The sequence below is a fragment of the Schistosoma haematobium genome, chromosome 2, assembly GCF_000699445.3.
Source record: "Schistosoma haematobium chromosome 2, whole genome shotgun sequence".
Taxonomy (NCBI): Eukaryota; Metazoa; Platyhelminthes; class Trematoda; order Strigeidida; family Schistosomatidae; genus Schistosoma; species Schistosoma haematobium.
In genome coordinates, this window is record NC_067197.1 from 41187355 (window position 1) to 41209468 (window position 22114).

General features: G+C 32.8%; 1 protein-coding gene across 1 annotated transcript in view; it reads left to right on the forward strand.

Moving 5' to 3' along the window:
- The window catches only part of KAL1_2 (Kallmann syndrome 1 sequence), a 46412-nt gene extending 33111 nt beyond the window's left edge, over window positions 1-13301 (forward strand). Inside the window, exons 6-15 of the mRNA XM_051215219.1 lie at window positions 220-483; window positions 610-696; window positions 2409-2465; window positions 3784-3925; window positions 4706-4840; window positions 5661-5770; window positions 8486-8714; window positions 9979-10262; window positions 11132-11294; window positions 12828-13301. Of these exons, the coding sequence (XP_051068411.1) occupies window positions 220-483; window positions 610-696; window positions 2409-2465; window positions 3784-3925; window positions 4706-4840; window positions 5661-5770; window positions 8486-8714; window positions 9979-10262; window positions 11132-11294; window positions 12828-12931 (1575 nt within the window). The 3' untranslated portion in view covers window positions 12932-13301. The remainder of the gene's footprint in view (window positions 1-219; window positions 484-609; window positions 697-2408; window positions 2466-3783; window positions 3926-4705; window positions 4841-5660; window positions 5771-8485; window positions 8715-9978; window positions 10263-11131; window positions 11295-12827) is intronic.
- Window positions 13302-22114: the final 8813 nt, after the last annotated feature.

Here is a 22114-nt window from a genome sequence, read left to right on the forward strand (position 1 = left end):
TTTATATCTGGGAAGGTTCTTATACGTTGGAAATATTATTATTGCAGTTTCTATAGATGAGGGTTTAATTCAACAATAAATGGTTATACGAAAAATCAAACATCTATCCAACTGAATACAATTTGTGGAAAATGTAATCTATTCCAATGATTATTCTTCATGTATATATATAGGTGTGTGTGTATTTTGTATGTATTTTCGATTTGTGCAAATTTTTAGACTCATGAATTTGGAGCAAATCTTGAAGCATTTGAACCTGGACGATTGTATCAATTTCGTATTGCTGCTGTCAGTATTCATGGTACTAAAGGATTTGGTTTAAGCACAGACGCTTATCCTAGAGATCCAATCAGACCATCACCACCAGGATCACCTAGAAATGTAACCGATTCAATGTGGAGATTATATTCATCTGGTAAGATAAGTCTTCTACTAAAATGGCAGCCACCGGTGCGAAGTGATCTACCTTTAACAGAATATTTAGTAAGTTGAAATTTACTTCCTCTGAATGTTCTAATAGTTTATCCATTTATAACTAAAAATTGTTGAATATATATCAACAAGATCTCCTAATCAATCATTTATTTCACCATTTATTTCGAATGATAGATAACTTGGTCTATTGATCATGGCTACTTACATACGGATGGACAAACACTAGAAGCTCTTATTCAGTTCACTCAAACTATCAATGCGGTAAGATAAACTTGTAAAAGTATGTTTTATTAGTGCGCTAATTTATTTTAAACTGAAAGGACATACAACAGTAATATTGTATGCAAGACAGGGTTTCTGATAATACAGTGTATTTGAAAAAACAGTTAGTTATATGATATTTGTTCAGTTTAGCGGTTTGACGAGATAATTCAATTGGAAGGTAGTGTTCATTGAGGTTGATATTAGTTCGTATGGTTTCGAATACAATATTACTCTGGATGTTTGTATCATTACTGTTCAGTTGGCATCCAAGATGTCACATGGAATAAAAATACAAAGTCATAGTTACGATGAAGAATCCCTTGCTTCTATACTACTGAGTCTAAACCTGTTCGTCGACATTTTCCAACTGTAGTCACTTCACGAAATACCCTAACAAATCAATAAGTAGTATCATTCGATAACTTTCTCTCTCTCAACACAGAAGAACTACACTAGTGTCGCAAATTAATGATCATTATACACTGAATAATCGCAAATTACATTGAAACACTAGCCCACTTGTTTTTGGTTTCTATGATCGTCTGACCAAACTAGTAGCAATGAGAAACACGTTAAATAAATTAAGAAAATTGAAAATTTCATTTGTTGATTATTTTAGCTTACGTACCAATGAAAGTAAGAAGTTGTTCAGTCAAGTCATTATTACATCAGGATTCATGTTCAAACTGTTGGTTATTCTTATAAGCAAAGATGGATAGTGGCTAGCAGTGAGATTCAGGACGCGCGTTTCGTCCTATTTGGGACTCGTCAGCTGGGTGGTTATTCTTTATGCGACAATCATTCATAGTCAAATAATTCCCGCTGTTATTGTAAGATTTTGTTGCATACGTAAAAATAACGGATAATTTTCATACAATATTGAAGGCGTTCTAGGAAAAAATAAAATAATTGTTTTCTACTGAAGCTTGACTTTCATGACTATCGAATGAATCAACTTTTTTCATAATTAACTGACAGTTATGCTTCAATATAATAATGATCAATATGAAAACAGGTCTCTGGTTCAATTGTCTAGCCACCTGGATTTTATCCATGTCGTAGCAAGTTAGAACATCAATAGTAATATAGGCCCAGACATTAAAATGAAGTTCAAATGTGAGATCATTAACCAGTATTTAGTAAAAAGTTGAAATTGTTTCCAACATATTGACAGACTCTCTTTGGTTGTCTTATAGATCTTGATTACACTATCAATTAAGAGCAAAATAAAACATACAAATTCAACATAAATGATAATAAATCCATCGTATAATGTTCGTTTGAATCTTCCCATTGATGGTTAGGACTGCAATTGATCAGTCTCTTATTGGTATATATGCATCTTGTACGGATTGCCTCGATATTACCTTAATTCACATGTAGTCCTGAGCATCAATGGGAATATTCAAACAAACAATACTAAATGAATTTAAAACTCACCCCATTGCACAAGCAAGTAGCAGTCAGATCTTAGTAACTTAGTGGATATATGCGATGGCGTTTGAAGCGAACGGTAATGGGTTTAAGTCCCGAGGTAAACAACTCTGGAATGTAGGTACTAACCACCATCCATCTTTGCTTATAGATGATGATAGTTTATTAGAAGTTCAAATAGAGCTTAAGCCTATGATCCCAACATATCTAGACAAATCTGTAGTATATTTGAGCAAATAAACCTTTTTATTTAACTTGCTCCAATTTAAATTTAGGAACGAACAGAGTGTATTTTGGATAATTTAAAACCAGCAACTTCATACAAAATTCAAGTAAGTGATATTATGTTATTTTGAAATCATTCAGTAATGTAGCTTCTCCTAATATTTTAGACAGACAAAGATCATGTAGGTTGTAATATATGAAAATGTTGGTTCATGAGCATTTTGATTGAAAGAATTCTGTATGACTAATTGTGTTCATCGTTGATCTGTTAGGGGGGGGGGAAGGGAAGCGATCAAATAACCGAATTAAGCAGTTCTAAATGTTTATAGGAATTTTAGCTTCATAATAGTTGGGCTCCTAGTTGATGTAAGACATCTCAACGATTGAACCCAAAGTAAATTCAACGTTTCTCTCGAAAATCTGTTCCAGTCTTTTTCAATGACATATAATATAAATAAATATATGGTGATTCAGTTAACTGTATAGTGTATAGCATCATGTTAATAATGTTGAAAATCAGACTAACTGTAGCATGTATGAGACATTCGATGTGAAAAGTGCAAGAAAATGTGTCAAGATAATGGTTTTCGGTATCTGTTAGTTCATTTGATGTGCGAAAAATTTCGCCAAACTAGTGATTTTTGATTAAATTAGATCATGACTTTGAACTGGTCACAGTAGTTCAGACGCATTCACTGTTTCTCTTTTTCTCCATGTTGAGTCCTAGTTTTATTTCATTTAAATCATTTTACAGCGTTTAACTTTGACCACTATCATTATTATTACTATTATTATCTTAACTCAATTATTATTCACTTTGATGATTTCATATCGTTGTACTCATGTAGTATAGCGTCTTGGGTCAACTCAGATTTATTCTAAATAAACATTGATAACTTACAATTAATTGATTGACTGGTTGTTGATTTATTTTGAGTATGAAAATCAACTATCATAAATAATCTTATTCTTTTCATTTGGATTGCGGTGTATTTTACGGTCACTATGTATATGTGAGAGTACTAAATAATAGTAACTTTAAAAAGCGGTAGAATAGGGGTTTCCTATTTTGTTCATCGATAGACAATGCAGTTAGATCAATTTTACTCAGATGTATCAACAATAATAGCAGTTTATCAACTTACGGTTACTGTAGAACCTTCAAAATTCGAAATCGGTAAATTTAAATGTTGTGTCTCGAACAGTATAAACATGCTTTGAGGATTTTAGCACTAATTACTGTCACATAATTTAGTCAATTTTCGGCTACAGATAATATAGTGTCATTCTCTCAAGTTTGTTATTGGTTAATAGACAATAATCACGTACAAATTGTAAATACGAATAGATGGAAAGTACAAAATGTTAAAAATAGTGATGGGTACTAATATTCGTATACATGTGTGATTCTATTTACTATGTCAGGTGAGAGCAATATCTTATTGGCATGGATTTGGTAATTTGGAATCGCAACCAAATACAATATTTCTTTCAACTCAATCCATTCATCCAGCATTCCATCAACAAATCGTTAATCCAATACAAATCTATACTACACCAAATACAAGTATGTCCATATGTAGTATAATATGAAAACATAAAAAGAATATCTTTTACGATAAATATTTGTATTCTCTTCTAATGATGACCGTGTTGAGAGTCCACAAATATCCCTTGATAAAGTCTCTAGAGGTCCTGAAAATAGCTGAAGACGTTTTGTGCAATCAACATTGAATAGAAACTTATTAGAAACATCTATAAAATGAAAGAGTATATATCACGTTTTGATTGGATAACTGCCCATACTGTTACTATATTTAGTATATTTCTGAAAGTTTCTGGGAGATTAAGTGCCTGTGAAACCATATAACTACACTGGATTTCCTGTACATAGACTAACTTTGGAGTAAAGCTGTTACTTATATTTTGGGCCTTTTCTCTATTGTTCAAGTTCGAGTATATTAGCTTGGGGTTATATGCAATTGACGAAGGTCAACTCTAGCAGTTTTTTAAAAGTTTCACCATATTGTGACATTGTGCTACACATCTTAGAGTTTTACATGAGTTGGTGTTTATGTGGAAATAAATCAATACAACATGATGCAATTCTTTGAACAAGGCTGTAAAATCCACTCATGAATTAGGTTGTACAGCAGCTTGAGATACCAAGGTGAAGTATGTACTTATGAACCAGTATCTTACAGTTGAGTGTTTAGGGAGTTGATCATTAGATTCACTGAACTTAAACATTCGCCTGTACTTTAGAGTATTATATATAATCTTTGGATTTACAATTAATTCATTTGTATACTTGTTCAAATGTCTGTTTCGAATTATTTTGTTTTAGTTAAATTACCAACAGAGTTTACGTTTAAATCCAAATCATCAAACTGTGAATGTGGAGATGGTCCACAACCTTTAGTATTGAAGAAGATATTCTATGAAAATCATAACTTAAAGGCTGTGCTGCAAATTAATATGAGTAAGTTCCTTTGTATTCTTTCACTTTGTTGACAGTTTTCTGTGTAAGCATCAGTAGCTATCATCCAGTCACATCAGGAGACGTAAGGGTTTCGTGTAATTGTATGATGTTCTATATGAACACTTAACTAGACATGTGGTTACTGAGATTTTCTCTTACGTTTTAGTTTCATAATATTTGTGTAGCTATCTAGTTTACTTGTCGTTTGTAGAAATAATTACACAATGATGATCGATTTTACATGCGGATGAGAGATGTTTATGAATGTTGTTCAGTTGTAATCGTAGAGTTAAAGACAGTTTATCACTTGGGTAATTTTAGATAATGCAATGAGGTCACAATTATCAGAACTATGTGATGTGTTAACCCAAAACATTTCGAAAAACGTGGCCACACATTTGTTTGTAAAGCCATTTACATATAACTAATAAAAGAATAAGACGAATTGGAAGGTTAGAATTTAACAAAGATAATAACGAAGCCAATGTGAAACATATCACTGGATAATCAATCAATAAGTCATAGAGCTTATCACTGACTGATTAAGTGCAATAATGTAACGTCAATTATGTGAGTTCAAGTTATCATACAGATATAACCATAGAGAATGAACAATATCCATGACGACTGCTAGATTCTATTGAGCAAGATTTGAGTAAAATGTAAACTCATCATACTGCCATAAAACCAATTGTTTTACAGAATAAAGGGTTGTGGCTACTGTTAGTAATAAGGTTGATCATGGGTAAAACATTTAATGATATACTTTGCTAACAAATTGTTATCTTTTTGTCTATCGTTTCTTTCTTATTTGACATAGCTATAAAGACGGAAAATACAACAATAATCCAGTGGTATCCACAAGTATGTATTGATTCGAATAATCTTATATTGGATACATTACCTTCAACAATCTTATTAAAATCTAAAGTATGTTCAATTCAAGTGTTAATTCATTGTTAGTGTTAATGTTCTAGAGTGTTTTTTTTTACATGTACTGTATCTGAATGAAAGGGAAAATATGTTGAAGATATTGACAAGTCGTAGTTAATTCCTATTTCTAAAGATGAAATTCAAAATGGGAGTGGCTAGCGATGTCTTGAATGGTAGATGAGCGAGGGGAGATCACAGGTTATCCTTCGCAGCTAATTATGCATTGACATATTCTGGTTGACAACGGATATCTGCTCAGACATAGAATAAGTTAACTAAGTTAGCCTCTTGGATGCCTATCAAAAAATTTAGCTGTATCTCTGGGGGTTGTTCAATTGAGCGTGCGACTAGGAAACTTAACCAGCAAATGGCTAAACATCTCCTAATGTAGTTCGGAAAGGGAAAAGTTAAGTTTATACTCAACTCTATCTTGACACATCTGGTTGACAGTGGCCATATGGTAGATAAAAATAAATCATTTCGAGTGATTTATCGTACCTCTTCGTCCTTTCCCATTGCCGCTTGATCTCGTCTCTTACACATATCAGCAGCAAGTAGAATCCGAATTTATAACCCTAGTTTATGTATTCAGAAGAAGCTCGTGACATCTTTGTCTTTACCTTGACCAGGTTTGATTTAATTAGGGATTGTATCAATTTTTTCACATCTCGTACCTAGTTGTCGCTCTCCCCCTCCTACCGTTTGCACTCATCATTATCTTATTTTTACACACTTGTCACTGTATAGTGTCTATTTCTTTGAAATTGTTTATACAACTCTGACCTACTTTCTATGTTGAATTATTGATCAGAGCTTATATTAATTTACTACTCTTATCACCACCACTATACCTGTCTTCTTATTATCGTTTTATCCATTTTACCTATTTTGTGCATTATAACCATTGACTCGTAAATTGTCATGATTGGTTTAATATTCTCATATCAATATTCATTTATATTAGAATAAAGACTGACAATGATCAAACTGAAAGCAGTGTTGCTCGTTTATATATTTCGTTCGAACTTTCACAATAGGAATTCTTAGTTAAGTAAACGAAAATACGGGATTAAATTTTTGAAAACTTATACAATGCGCAACGCCAAGGCGTCTCAATGAAACAAACGATGCACCCGTACAAATTATAAATAATAAGGAATAACTAATAAATAATGTTTGAGTCTTCTGATTGAGGTTAAGGACTGTAGACGGTCACTCCCTTTTAATTTATATGCATTCTATGAGGATTGCCATTAATTCACAGGCATTTTTTTGAAGAGTAGGGTAGTGGCTAGTTGTGCGCGTTTCGTCCTGTTTTAAAATAGTCAGCTGAATGTACTTTCACTCAATAACTAAGTAGTTAATGCTACGGCATTTGAAGTGAGCGATACTGCTTCGGAAATCATGGCGAACGTCGAATCTAAGACGAAGGTGCATCCAAAAAGCGAGTCTTTCTCTAGTTGTAGCTAATTATGAGCATCCTTTATTAGCACAGCAATCGCTCTCCGATACATTATTCATTCATTCCACTCATCCTACTAAGGAAATTTTACATTGGATCAAATTATTGATTGAGATCATGAACTGATTGATGTTAGACCACCACGGAAAACCTGGAAGCACTGGACGACCGTTTCGTCCTAGTGTGGGATTCCTCAGCAGTGCGCATACACGACCCATCCCGTAGGATACGAACCTAGGGCCTTCAGTCTCGCGTGAGAACACTCAACCTACTGAAGCAATGAGCCGGCATCCAACGGTGTTAATGTCTAATCTCAATCAAATCGTCAGGCGAAATGTTGGATTTACTTCAAATCCATTCGTCGAAATTTTACAAATGCATTCTTCCCCCTTAATGTTATTCAATGCCATTAAAGTGAATAACGTTGTTAAAAGTCGGAAATTCATGTCTACTTTTTTCACCAAATACATTGAAGTTCTTTATTTCTCAACATTCTACTATAACTGAATGAACTATGTGTTATGGATTTGTATATTCTTTCCACTGAACTTAAAACGCAAAAGTATACACTTACATAGTCACATAGTGGGTTAATGTAGAAAATATATTCCAAAAATTACTGCCCGCAAATGTCCTGATACGGCTGAGAGTAGGAGGAGTTCGCTCTCCCTCTCGAAATACTCTCACATGGCCACATGTACACAACCACTGTGAGGGAAGTCCTACTCACTGCCTTCTCCTACAAGGGGTGTTGTTTACGAAATTGAGAGGACGAAAAGCGAACGTCCGACTCTTTAACCGGGTTGGTTAATATGGAGAGTCTACCTAGGGGAGTTGGAAAACCCTCATTCCAAATCAATGGTGCACATGACCTGGCTCCAGTATCCTGAGAGAACAAATGACGTATGAACCAATTATTGGTCACCGACTACTATGTGACTGCATCTCCTCCTTACGATGCTCTACTGCCTTGTGTATCAGACTTGTAGGTCGAAGGTTCCGGGTGTGGACTGATATGGGAACCACCTGCTTCGGTTTTGGAATCCGTGCAGTATCACAGCCCTAACATAAATCTCATTTGTTTTGCGTGGCGCATATGTATCTGGTGCCTCCTTGTACCAATATCTATGTGTTCAAATAATAATAAATTACTAGACCTGGAGATAAACTTACATTCAAAAATATTAAATATTTATTTCGCTTTCATAGACAAATCATTTTAACATACCTTCTCCACATTTTTTTGCTAGGATAAAAGAGTTATATTAGAAAACCTTCATTTTAACTGTCGCTATGATGTACGAGTTCGTGTATATCCAGCAAATTTAGATGCAAAATATATAACCATGGTAGAATCAGTTGTTCATGTACAAAATCAACAGTTCGATGTGATCGTTTATGTAGGATGTTTTTGCACACCATCTTGTTCAAATGTCTTAAAAAAAGAAGGTCGATTGCCCGATAATTGTATTTTACCAGGTGAGTTAATTTCAAGAGTATTTTAGAATGAACAAAGTAGCTAGTCACATGTATATCATCAGTCTTAAATGAATCAAGAGTTATGCCGCATGTCATTAACTGACCTAGGCCGAGATACCATCGAAAACTAGGAAGCTTTAGACAACGGTTTCATGTTAGTGTATGATCGTCCATCAATACGTACCCATAAATCAGCCCGAGATTGAACACAACTCCACCAAGTATCTGCGTGAGATAAATTCTAAGAATTGGAAAGTGACGACTAGTGAGATCGAGCTATGATGAGTGATTACCAGTCATACCAGATAATCAACCTACTACCTCATAATGTGATCGGAGTTGAAGACATGGCCCTTTAGTCTAAAATTACATGCTCAAAGTAGACTCGTATTTCGTGAGGAATGCACTGATTAGTAGTCCCGTGATAAGATGCACCAGAAGTTCGATGTTCTCCGGTTACTGATAGTATCCCGGATGATGTCAACTCTTCACATGAAAACTAAACGTATCAATACAAAATCCTTCCCAACAACTTGACATGGTATAGTAATGCCCTATGTAAAGTATAATTTAGCCAGAAATGTTGAATGAAATATTTTACAAATCTTGGCAATGAAACAAAGCAATATTTAGGACTATGAATTAGGATCTAGCTAGGTGACCGGGCCATGTTTGCTGAATAGGATAAAATATAAGTTATATAGGGTAGTCGAAGATGCCAGTTCAAAAAGTTACTGGTTATTGGCTAATATTAATCATCAAAAGTAATTTAGGCCTATTGACTGAAGTCTTCTAAAATCTCAGTATCAGTAAATATAGATCATCATTAACATGGCTAAAGTAGTTAGTTTTCGGGATCAAAGATGAAATGTCGGTTAACTTATCGTAAACCCTGCAGAAAATATCTATATGAATATCCCAGTTTCATTTTGAATTGGTTCGCTAATGAGGCCGATATTATTTGGGTTTGTGAGAAGTTCTTATTATTGATGAGTTCGAGCTTATCAAAGCTGTTATTTAGACATAAACTGTGTGCTAAGTATCAAACAGGTGAGATATTAAAGCTTGAAATTATCTTTATCAAAGTATTTGAAATCCATGCAAAGTGATAATAAACTAACTGTTGGGAAGTAAATCACAAAGTGTGTTATTTAATCTTTGTTGAAGTCGATGAATTAAGTGACTGTTAATTTTGAGTACTAGTTTTTCGTTTATACTTTTATAATTCACTTAAAAATGACCGTATACGCACACATTATTTTAGCTCTAGGACCACCATCTCCACCAACAAAAGTCCAAGTAATTCACATCAGCGATCTTAATTATCGAATATCGTGGATACAACCAATGACAACTTCAGACAGAAATGTGAACGAACACTCAAGTTTTTCTTCATCTGTCAACAAATTAAACAAAAATTCAACCAAATATCGAATAATGTGGGCACCAAGAATTAAGGAACCAGTGGATGAATCAATGTATAATGATAAAATCGGTTTCAGTCCAATAATGGATTTACAACAGATTGATGTCAGAGTAATAGATAAAGTAATTGATGCACCTTTTTTCACTAATGTTTATCCTGTTACTATCAATGAATTTTGTACAATAAACTATTCGATCTCAGTTGAGCTACAACATTGGAATCAGTAGATTAGAATAAATTATGCTTGGTTAAGAAATAAGTTGAAATGGTACATTATTGCGAACCTGACTTCGAACGAATAGCCAACAACGGTCTAATCGTAAAAATACGTGTAGTTTAGCTGATTATTGTAATGTGGAACTGATAGCTTTTAATTTCTAAATAGCTTTTCTAGAATAATATCTGACTGAGTAGTAACATAGTGACGAAAATTACAACTCAAATATCTACTGGAAGTGAGTTACAATAAATAGTACAAATGCTATGGACCACTTAATATTTCTGTGAGAGAAACATTCCAAAATATTTCGAGACGACTCATCTCAAATTTTTCCCGATTCAACTACAAAAATGGTCTACATAGGACATGTGTATATTTACATAAGTATCAATTTCATATCACTTGGTGAGATCAGCTGAAAAAGGAACGTGTTGTCTTAGTTTAAATCTATTGCTTAGTAAACACTCATCACTTATCATATAATCAAACCAAAATCTTTCACTTGTAGCTATCACAGCAGGACCTCCATGTTGTTGACAATTTATCTAGTGATTCATATTATCTAATATCAGTTCATTCTAAATTACTACTCACCTGTTGTACACAGACTTTTAACCCTAATACTAACGACCAATTGGAACTTAGTCAATATAATTAAAAGTCGTCTGAACTCATTATTTCCATGATATTTATTCTTTAGAACTAGGGACAATTATTTTTACTTGTTGTACAAGGGAATTTCTAGAATGTTAATTTCATTTTTCCACTTAGGATCAAACATGGATTATATTAAACCAACTGAAACCCAACACACTTTATATTGTACATGTACAAACTTTGCTTGTTTCACATAACGGTATGGAAAGGCAAAGTGATCCGGTCTCGGTTTATTTCACAACAATTTGTGATAAACAAATGAAAAGTTCTTATTCAGGTAAGTTCTATTTACTATTTACGTGGATGATAAGAAACGTCATGGGTTAGTTTTGTTTGATGATACTTTCGCGTACAGAAACAGGGGAGTACTAGTTTCATTATTTGCATTTGATTATTCAACAATATAAACCGATTACTATTAATCCATTTAGTAAAGTTAATTTATCATTAAACCAATGGACACTAACGATTTATTTTTAGATGGATAATATGGAATCCTAGTAGAAATTTATCGATAATGAAGTCAGATAAATAAAATGTCGAGTAGATGATTACCAATCAGGGTATGAATTTGAAGATGTGAACCACTGCATTTCGATTTAGTGGTTTTAAAATGTTTTAGGCGTCCTGAATGCTGGAAAAGCGTAGACTTAGATAAAACAACTGTCTCCAACTTACATCGACTATTTCCAAAGGAAACTCAACTTGAGAATGTTTCCGAAATTCTCTCGATTTGATAAATAAGCTTCACGTATATATTACCTAGAAAGCATTTCTTTATCACTCATTTAGCTTTATACATACATATGATTAACTGTTCTCATCGTATTTAAACAACAGTTTGACACTTAAATAAATTCAAAGTCGCTCATCACTCACAATACGGTATTCAATCACTTAGTAAGAGAGAATTTCATCCAGAACGCCTTGACATATTGATGTTTCTTGCTCAGACACATTAGATAGGAATCCCTTCATGATGTAAATTTTATTCTGAGTTGGGATTGATCAACAGCAAAAAATCACAAATTCACACTATCAAGACTCAAATTCCTTAGATCTCACAACGAGAACAGCACAGCCAAGTTAATGGGTCGCAATCAAAGGGTCCTTAGTGTCGAATATAGTCAATTTACAATATATCCCGGTTATCATTCGATTCCATCTGTGTTACCTATTTAATATCTGATATGTCATTTTTTAAAATTTCTATGTGATGAATAACAACTCCATTAACTCTTTCACAGTATGCGTCCAGTGAGTTGACAGTCAGGTGGAATTCCTATAGGTATACCTTCCACAAATCTCAATCAAAGCACTAGAAGACGAGATGAATTATCAAATGTATCCTTTATTCGTGATTGTATGTGTAAAATCCAAGATTTCAATACAGCACTACTAATAAATATCAATAAGTACTTATTTAGATCACGCTAAGTAAGAATTTGTGTTACTGACTGATAGTTAATTGACTGTGATTTCTGCTAGGTAAAAAAACATTTCAACACGGAATATATAGAGAGATAGGTCATTATTAAGTCTGAATAAATCTGTAAGAAAACAACGGATTAAGAGACAATCCTCTAAAACATACAAATCACATTACCATAAGTTTCAAACTTCTGTTTTCGTACCGCATTCTACTCAATGTAAATATTGATATCCGTTCACTGTAATTTGTTTTCATGACGAACATTTCAAAATCATGCCAGTAATGATTACCATTACAAATTTGACTGTTAGATTGTTGTTTTTTAAAGATGTGGGTATTTCATTTATTACGTTTACTTCCTTTTTGAATTGTTTGTAGGTAAATATAGATCTCGGAATCTCGCGCCTCCGTGTCCGGCAGCAGTATTCACTTATGCTCAATTCTTCATTATATTCTCACTTCTTGGCATTTATTTCTTGTAAATAAGGATAATTCATTACTGCAATTATCATCATAGTGAGACTAGTAATGTAGACTATTATTCAATGGATAGTTTTTTGTCTATTTTCAACACCATCCTTATAGTGATTATTGAACATGTATAATTTGTAAATATCGACAGTTAAAGCTTAAGATTAGACTGACGAAGAATAAAATACTATTTGATTTTGCATTTGTAATTCATTTATTGTTAACTAATTGTACAGATCTAGAATGTACACAAAGTATTTTCGAGTTATTCGTGGTTTTATTGAAGAAGTGTAGTATCCTGGATCATTTTTGTTGAGAACGTGTATAGTGACTATTTAGTATTCAGACTTATCGTTTTCAGTCTTCTTATTATAGAATTTCTCCGACACAATAAGTCCAGAGGGGCTTACATCGGTCAAAGAAGAAGTGAACACCATCAGACAATATCCCATATTTAGTTCTCTAACACAACTTAGACGTTTTCTAAGTCTAATTAACTTTTGTCGAAGACTCATATCAGATTGTGCATAATTAGTGCAACCTTTGACAGATTCACTTAAAGGAAAACAAAAAGAATTCGAACTGACTTCTGAGGCTGTTGAAGCTATTAAACAACTAAAAAATAAACTGGCTTAAGGATCTACGTTGATGTATCCGAACTCCCTTTCCCCATTTAAAGTATTTTCAAGTTATTCGTGGTTTTATTTGAAGAAATGTAGTATCCTGAATCATTTTTGTTGAGAATGTGTATAGTGACTGTTTAGTATTCGGACTAATTAAAATAAACATTAAATAGTATGATAGTTTTTATCGAATGGCTTAATGTATCATATGATAAGACAAAATATTACACTAAGAAGCTAATCAATATCAAGATGCCGAGTATGACAGTGTTTATGCGAAATCCCCAAAGAGTATTACTAATAGCTAGCATCCGAATCATGACAAGCCTATGAATAGATATTTTCATATGGAATTTTAGTTCACTGGACTTTCTAAACGGAATGTTCATTGTAATTATTCGGGAAAACTGGAGTGTTGTGGCAACGAAATTGTACGGAACGCTTACTGTTACTGGTGTAGATTATATCTGAGACTGAGATGGCTTGTCAAGATAGTAATGATGCCGTTGGTGTTCCCGTAGAATAAAATGCTATTTGCGAATGGATCAGCACGCCAATGCTGATAGTGCTCTAGACATAAATATTACACCCACACCACTATAAACAGATTTTGGAATGCAATATCTGACAGAGCATGTGAGTGTCAAATGCACTAATTTAATTCTATCTATCTATCTATCTATCTATCTATCTATCTATCTATCTATCTATCTATCTATCTATCTATCTATCTATCTATCTATCTATCTATCTATCTATCTATCTATCTATCTATCTATCTATCTATCTATCTATCTATCTATCTATCTATCTATCTATCTATCTATCTATCTATCTATCTATCTATCTATCTATCTATCTATCTATCTATCTATCTATCTATCTATCTATCTATCTATCTATCTATCTATCTATCTATCTATCTATCTATCTATCTATCTATCTATCTATCTATCTATCTATCTATCTATCTATCTATCTATCCACACATCTATCGTATTGTCAACGTTCGTGTTCTGTTATCTTGAAAGGTATTTATTGCCACTTATGGAAGTAAAAGAAGGTCAAACATTTTTAGCCTGTTCAATTTGAAGATTTGTTTATCTACCATGTGGAGATAAAATGTAATAAACAGTGGTTTTGAAATATACGTCCATTATCTGTCTATTTTCTTGATAAAATGCAAACAGTTAAAGCTACTAAATTAGAGGTTTACTGATAGTGCGTTTCTCATCACATTTTCATCCATTCGGTTTCATCAATGTGTTATTAAATACTTACCATAATTAATGTTTGCCATGTTGATGCATAATTTTCATCAAACACCTTACAAATACATATTCGTATTTGTAATATAAACACAATTGGATTCATTGTGCTAGTTATATTTTGATATTGTACAGACCAAGATAATTTGATAATATTAGTATTTGTTGAAGATATGGTAGAGTTCAGATGAACTGGACGAGATGGGACAATTTCTTTGTTGTATTGAATTTGTTTTTCTGTGAATTTGTCTTTTTTTTTTAGAATTCATTCATGTTCTGGGTTCAGTTTCGCATAAGTTTTAAGTACATGAAAAACGATATGTTTACACAGTTTATAGTCAGGGATATCATGACGAGGAAGTTACCTCGTTGTTATATATTGAGAACAGTTTCAAACTCAATCCTACTCAGTTAATGTGACATGATATAGATCTAGAAAAAAATATTAAACAATTTAAGGTTGTCCGGATGGAAGGAAATAAGAAGAAACTCAAAGTGTAGATTGCATTCATCATGATATATCTGCAATCTTGTGGAAACTAATATTTTTTAAGGCCAAGTGTACTGGTATCACCCATCATCAAAATATATCATCATAGAGATCCTGAGGAAAATATGTTTCATATCATCCAGTATGTCTATGCATAGGCCATAAGAATTAGAGAATAATTTGATCTGTCTTTCATGTGTATGTATAGTGTATAGTTGCACTACAATAAATGCTGTTAATAAGAACAAATGTATGCCTATGTGTGTTTGGTGAGGGATTTAGCACTAGAAGTAGCAAACAAAAGGAAGCGAATGGAAATCACCTTACCCTCCTTAAGTGGCTTTTGTGCGCTGTGAAATTAGTAAGTCAATTTGATTTAAGTATTTCAGAGGTGCTTGGAGGGTTTGCCTATCACAAAAAGTGCCCCCTTTTGTCTCAATCGAGTCGGTCAGTAAGAGTCTTGCAGCAAATCCTTACAGTTATTCCTAAGGGTTTGGTGACCAGTTCCCCAATAAAAACATATATTTTGACCCAGGTATGTGTATTGACAAGATTATGTGAACTTATCCAGATAAGCCAATCATGTTTCCGAGAAAAATTTACGAATAATCAATAGATGGAACGGGGCACTATTGAAACAATACGATTGAAATTTACTTCCCTCCAAAACCAGGATATTTGTATTAATTAACAATTTCATAGTGAACAATATCATATCATCCCATTAAGTTTGGTTCATCATTGGTAATTATGTCTGATAGCGTATTCCAGTTATTTTAATAAACGAAGCTATTTTCAATTTGACTTACAAGTAAAATATCTAATCATTAAATATTATTCAGTCAGTAATATAAACCATTTAGAAACCAAAAGTCAGTGTTAATGAAGTCGAAATCAGTCAGCGAAGTAGAATATGTGATCTGTATGTACAAAATCACTAATCTACATGAATAATACCATAGGTATAAAGAATATGGAATCGTAAGGAAATATATAATACAATTGAATGAAGCATTGAGACAACCACTACATCATTAGTATGATGGACTTGCTGATATTCATCCGTCTGACGAGTATTATATACGATGAAAACTGGGAAAAATACTTACTGACTTAACTGGAAATGGTAATGTGATACTTCAGTTGATAAATCACATTAATAAGTAACTGAGATACACCCGAGATAAAATGTGACCGTGATGAAGGCAATAATTTTCCTGAATAACATTGATCTAATATCAGTCATAATTTAAATCCATTAAATGTTTATTTAACTGGAATGATTTACAAACCATTTGGATCAAAGAAACACAATTCAATCTGAACAGAAAATGTAAGATCTGTGATTATGATGATGAAAAGTTAATTCCATGATACCTGAGGTAAATCATTTTGATTTCTCTTCAAATCACTCTCACTCTACAACTACATTTATACCATCTACAAATTTCATTGTTTGCAACATCTCTGAAAGTCATTGGATATTGATGTTTTTAACTGTTTCATCTTGTCAGACAGATTTCATGTACTTAGTGGATTTCACCAAATTATATTTGTCACCATTCCAGTCCAATAGTTGGCTATCCATCAGGAAGCAGATACGATCAGACAAATTCGATGTTTGTATCAATACTACTCGATACTGTTTTAGCTACATTGGTTGGAACACTTGATCTGAATAAATGCAGTTGTTTTGTTCAATACATCACCTTCATAAATAGTTCATTAACTTTCATGAATTCCTTCATAGTTTTTGTTGAATTCCACCAAAATCCACAGTGGATAAGTTCATTTATTCATTAAATGCAATCTTAATGTCGGTTATACGAACACATTTCATTTTTCCAATATAATAAGTTATCAGCTCACTTTTCTCATGTTCTTCTCTCTTCCCAATTCTCATAGATATTATTTTATTCACACTTCACACACACTCACACTCACACTCACACTCACAAACAGACACACTGCTTAGTAACATTACACTTTCTAGTTAACAATACACAAACCAGATAAACAGTTAACTAAGTATTACACATATCATTACTAATGATGAGAGAAGTAAAAGTTCCTCATAATTAATACTATAAACTGATGACTATTATTTTATCAACAAATTGTTTATTTAAAATGAATAATATATAACAATGGAAACACACAACCATAAATCACCGACACACACACACACACACACGAATCATCTATGGTCAAATGTCGGTGTAATTAAAATGCTGGTCTCTAAACAGGTGTTATATACTTTAACAATTTAGTAACATAATAACTTGATTTCCAACTGTGATGTGTTAAAAAGGAACTATTTTATAAAATGCTGTCAATGCAATGCGGTTACACATTTCAAAGTCTCTTTATACAATCTTTATACAATAATTTGCATTGAATAAATGTGAAATGATTGTTTTCATTCAACCCATCAACAGTTTATACTTTTTATTCTGTTTCCTTATGATATGAATAAACAAGAAATGAGTACACGATAAAAGGGTCATAGGTAAGATGTGTGAAAAAAACGAAAGAAAAGAAAGAAAGAAAGAAAACCAATGATTAGTTACTGTTTATGTATAGTAAATAATCCAAACAATATGGTTTCGCACAATCAACTTACGACTGTTAGATAATCATAAATCACTGGTCCTAGTTTACAACCTTTACGCACTGACCATTCACAAAATCATAGGAGACAGGATCTGGTGTCTTCGCGCATCAAAATGAGCATTTAATCTTCACACTACTAATTTGTCATCCAATCGTTTACATTTCTAACTTCAGATAATTCGTAATACTGAGCGACAATCATAATTGTTTGATGCATGATATAGTTGAGCTCCACTGGTCACAGCTTCTCAGTATAGACCTTTATGATCCTTATTCTAAACAGTCTAAATTATGCTTTTTACAAAGAAATAGTTGTTTCTCAGAGAGGACCATTCTACCAAATAACTGAGTTAAAATTTCATAGTTTGTACTTCTTATGTTATTTGAATCACGATCTGGTTTATTGGTTACTTAATGATAGATTGTGTTAGTACGTGATGATATTTGGGGATAGGATAGTCATTGTGAATCTTTCATTCTAATAATAATAATAATAATAATAATAATAATAATAATAGTCACAGAGTACTAATTAGATATTAATTTTGAAATGAAGTTCTAATAGAAATCAGCCAAGTTACCACATACATGATATCATTCAATAACCATCTTATAGTATTTTAAATTGAATTTAATTAAAAATGGTAAACTATTCAATCGTCACTGAGTGGTATACGGGCACCAAAATCATTGTGAGATTGGAAGTTGTTAGGTCCACTTGTATCGATAGTGGATGGGCACTCCTGAAGAATTTTCAATTTTCACTCAGTTGATTTTAGTTTGTGATTAAAAAACAAGCTCGAAGATGACATGTGTTACACTTAGACTCTCAAACACCGACTTCTAAACCGCTTCCTAGTCTCAACAAATCTCCTACTATTGAACTCAGAAAGTATGAAAGAAAGCTTTACTTCGAGGACTAGTTAACAAACAGAAAACAAGCGATATTGATCAGCTTCCAAATCTTGGATGATTTATTAACTTGTTCACCATATCAGGTACTTAACAGAAGTAACTCTTAACTTTAGTTCATCTATGTAACAATGAGATTTTCGAGTCAAAAAGAGAGTGTGTGTGTGTGTTAGTATCTGAGTAAACTATCGTTTCCTTTGGGTTCCATGCACACAACACAGTAAATTAACATTAGATGTGAGAAAACGGTCTATCCTGAATTTCTTGATGTTTGTCTTCACTACACTACACTAATTTTATGTTTTAAAAATAAACTGAATTCATTATGAATTAAAATCAACCGGATGATTATTGACAAATCATGAAGTAGTGGAACGCTGTAAAGACCGTAATATCAAATGAAACAGCTGTCCAGTGCCTCATGTTCTTCAATGTTTAGTTAACTTATTATCAATTTGAAAGGGAAAACTACTGCGAAGAGCATGTGAGAAATACTCAGGGAAATCTTCAGAAGTTAGGAATGCTTTGTTCAACTGACGTTCAGAAGAAACCTCTCAAAGAATTAGAGGAAAGGGATGGATCGTATGTTATATCCCAGTTGAATAATTGCCGATTTAGCTAATGATGTTAGTATATTTCGTGAAGGTATTAAAATATAATGTTCACTCACAAACCTATAAGTAGACTTATATTCTGTACGTGAAATAACCACTATAGTAAAACATTTTCTTTTCATACTTCACTACCCTTTGACTTCAAGTGTAAAGGATTGTTGGGGGTTGGGAAGAGTTTAGAAAGGTTTTATCAAGCGTCCATATAGCAGAATTATAAATAACAGTCAAATTTTTAGGTGTGAATGAATAATAAAATCAATTTAAACAATTATAGAAGAGTCATTAACTTTCTCCTATTCAGACTTAAGCTAACTGTCATCTGATAAAATCCATGTAGAAACGACGGCATTTTCAAACTTGATAGCTTATGGTGTTCATTATTTTAAAAAGTATCATGTTGTAAACAAGAGAAGAAACTTCTGAAGAAAAAATTTTGTCACAATTGATTGATCACTGGGTGGTGATCAATCAATTGTGATTACATCTCAGTCCTACAGGAGGTTAGTCACGGCTCGGATAGCTCAGTGGTAACGTCTCTGACTGTGAAGCTGGGTGACACGAGATCGAATCCGCCAGGGAGCACCAGTTCCCACAAGATTACACGTACACCTTGCTGACGAGTGCCAAGTAGCACTACCTCCAACCACCATCTAAATCTCGAAAAAATTTTGTATTTACATGTTACATGAGGATGATGATTAGACATATCAACTAGTTGTTAGTTTCAATACGCTTGAATTACGTGAGGGTTTTTCAATAGTTAAGACTTGTTCATTGACAGATGATAAGTGAAATGTATGCAAGTGTTAACAAAAGATTAGATTACCTCCAGTTCACAAAAAATTCAATATCCTGCTTCCTCAATGATAGATAAGTAATGATATGTTATACATTCTCCTTAATTTTTAATTCCAATCAACATGTCTATTAGTGGCATCAATATTATTTGGCTAGAACACTACAAACGCAATAAGCTCTCATCGATTTCTCTTCATATGTGTCATCGTTACGCCAGTAATAATGGATGTCTTCATATGAAACTATAGCACAGGTTCTACTCATGTATATGATAGTTTTCATAAGTGTATAAATTATTCGTCAGTAATAATAATAATTATTATTATTACTATTACTATTATCAATAATTGTACGACAACCACCACCATCCCAGAGTGTATGCACCATCTAACAATAATGAACTCAAGAATTTACCAACTCTCTTTCCCATTCCCACAACATCTACATCACAAATCCGATTAACATTTTACAACATCGTCACACAAACAACGATTTTTCAACCTAAACAAACTTATACGAATTATTTTGATAAGTGAAGCGTACAAAGTGGTGTCTACTTATTGCTGACAAGTCAACTATTGACTATTACAAAAGTAGCTTGTAACAAACAAAGGCTAAAACTCATTTGAAAACATGTGTGTAACCTAATTAAATTCAGTCTTGTTTTCTTACATCATCATCATAATAATAATAATAATATCAAACATTTATTGCATATCAATGTATATCTATTCGTCTTTTACATATGGTTCAATGAGTCTCGTCCATTAACACTAGTAATAGTAATAATAATCAAGTCAGAATAGAATTCCATTTATAAACACTATGGGTTCAATCAATATTCATCGTTCTATTTACAATATAATCTAATTACACAAGATATTGATAAAAGATGAAAGAGAACATAAACGACACTTGATTAATATCACAAACATCAAATCGAGTCATTTCAGATTCATTGTTACCATACTACTTTGATTTCTTACATCATTAACGAATTAAATTTATTCCATTTCAATGATTTAATCAAACTGTGTTATAAAGTCAAGTGTTTATTTCTCTGATGATATTGATCAATCGAGTTGATTATCAGATGGAAGAGTATAAGATGAGAAGAGAAAAATACACAGATGAGTTATCAGATTCTTATATTTCATTTGAATTGGTAGGATTCGTTATGAATAAGCTAATGACTTTGCAGTAGAAATGTGCTATAGTAACCAGTTAGTTAAGATCAAGATAGAGATTTTCAGGTTTGTTTGTGTGAAACGTTCTAGTTACAATGCACGTTATGATGAACTTTGCAGAAGATATGTGATGAATCTTCAATGCTTTGAAATGCCCATCCTGAATTCCACTACTGTTTGTAATCTATATATTCTATAAAACTAATGACGAATTGTCCATACCGAGGTTTCGTTTACAAGGTGTCAGAATCAAATGTCATCATATAATTAATCTCAAAAATGATACTAAAATGATTGAACTTTCAGATCCCATTTTATTTGATTGGATGGAAAATTCGCATTCAGATCGCACGATCAATATTTCAAAGCATGATTTTCGAAATTTTCCTCGCTCAAATTGAATGTATGATGTCCATTTTATCGCTCTACAAGGCCTTCCACTACCTGTTGGAACTGTGTCGCATGTCATTCTTTCCATTTCTTCCCATTCAGTAAATGGGAAATATGTAGAATAACTGGCCATATGAAAACACTCATCCTATTATCAAATGTCAAAGAGGATCAATTGTGTTTATGTATTGTCAGATTCTGACCTCAAATGCTTATGCAAATATTTATCCATCAATGTTAATGATCATATTATCACTTTGCAGTTGGACACTATATCTAATGTCACTTTGATTTCTCGC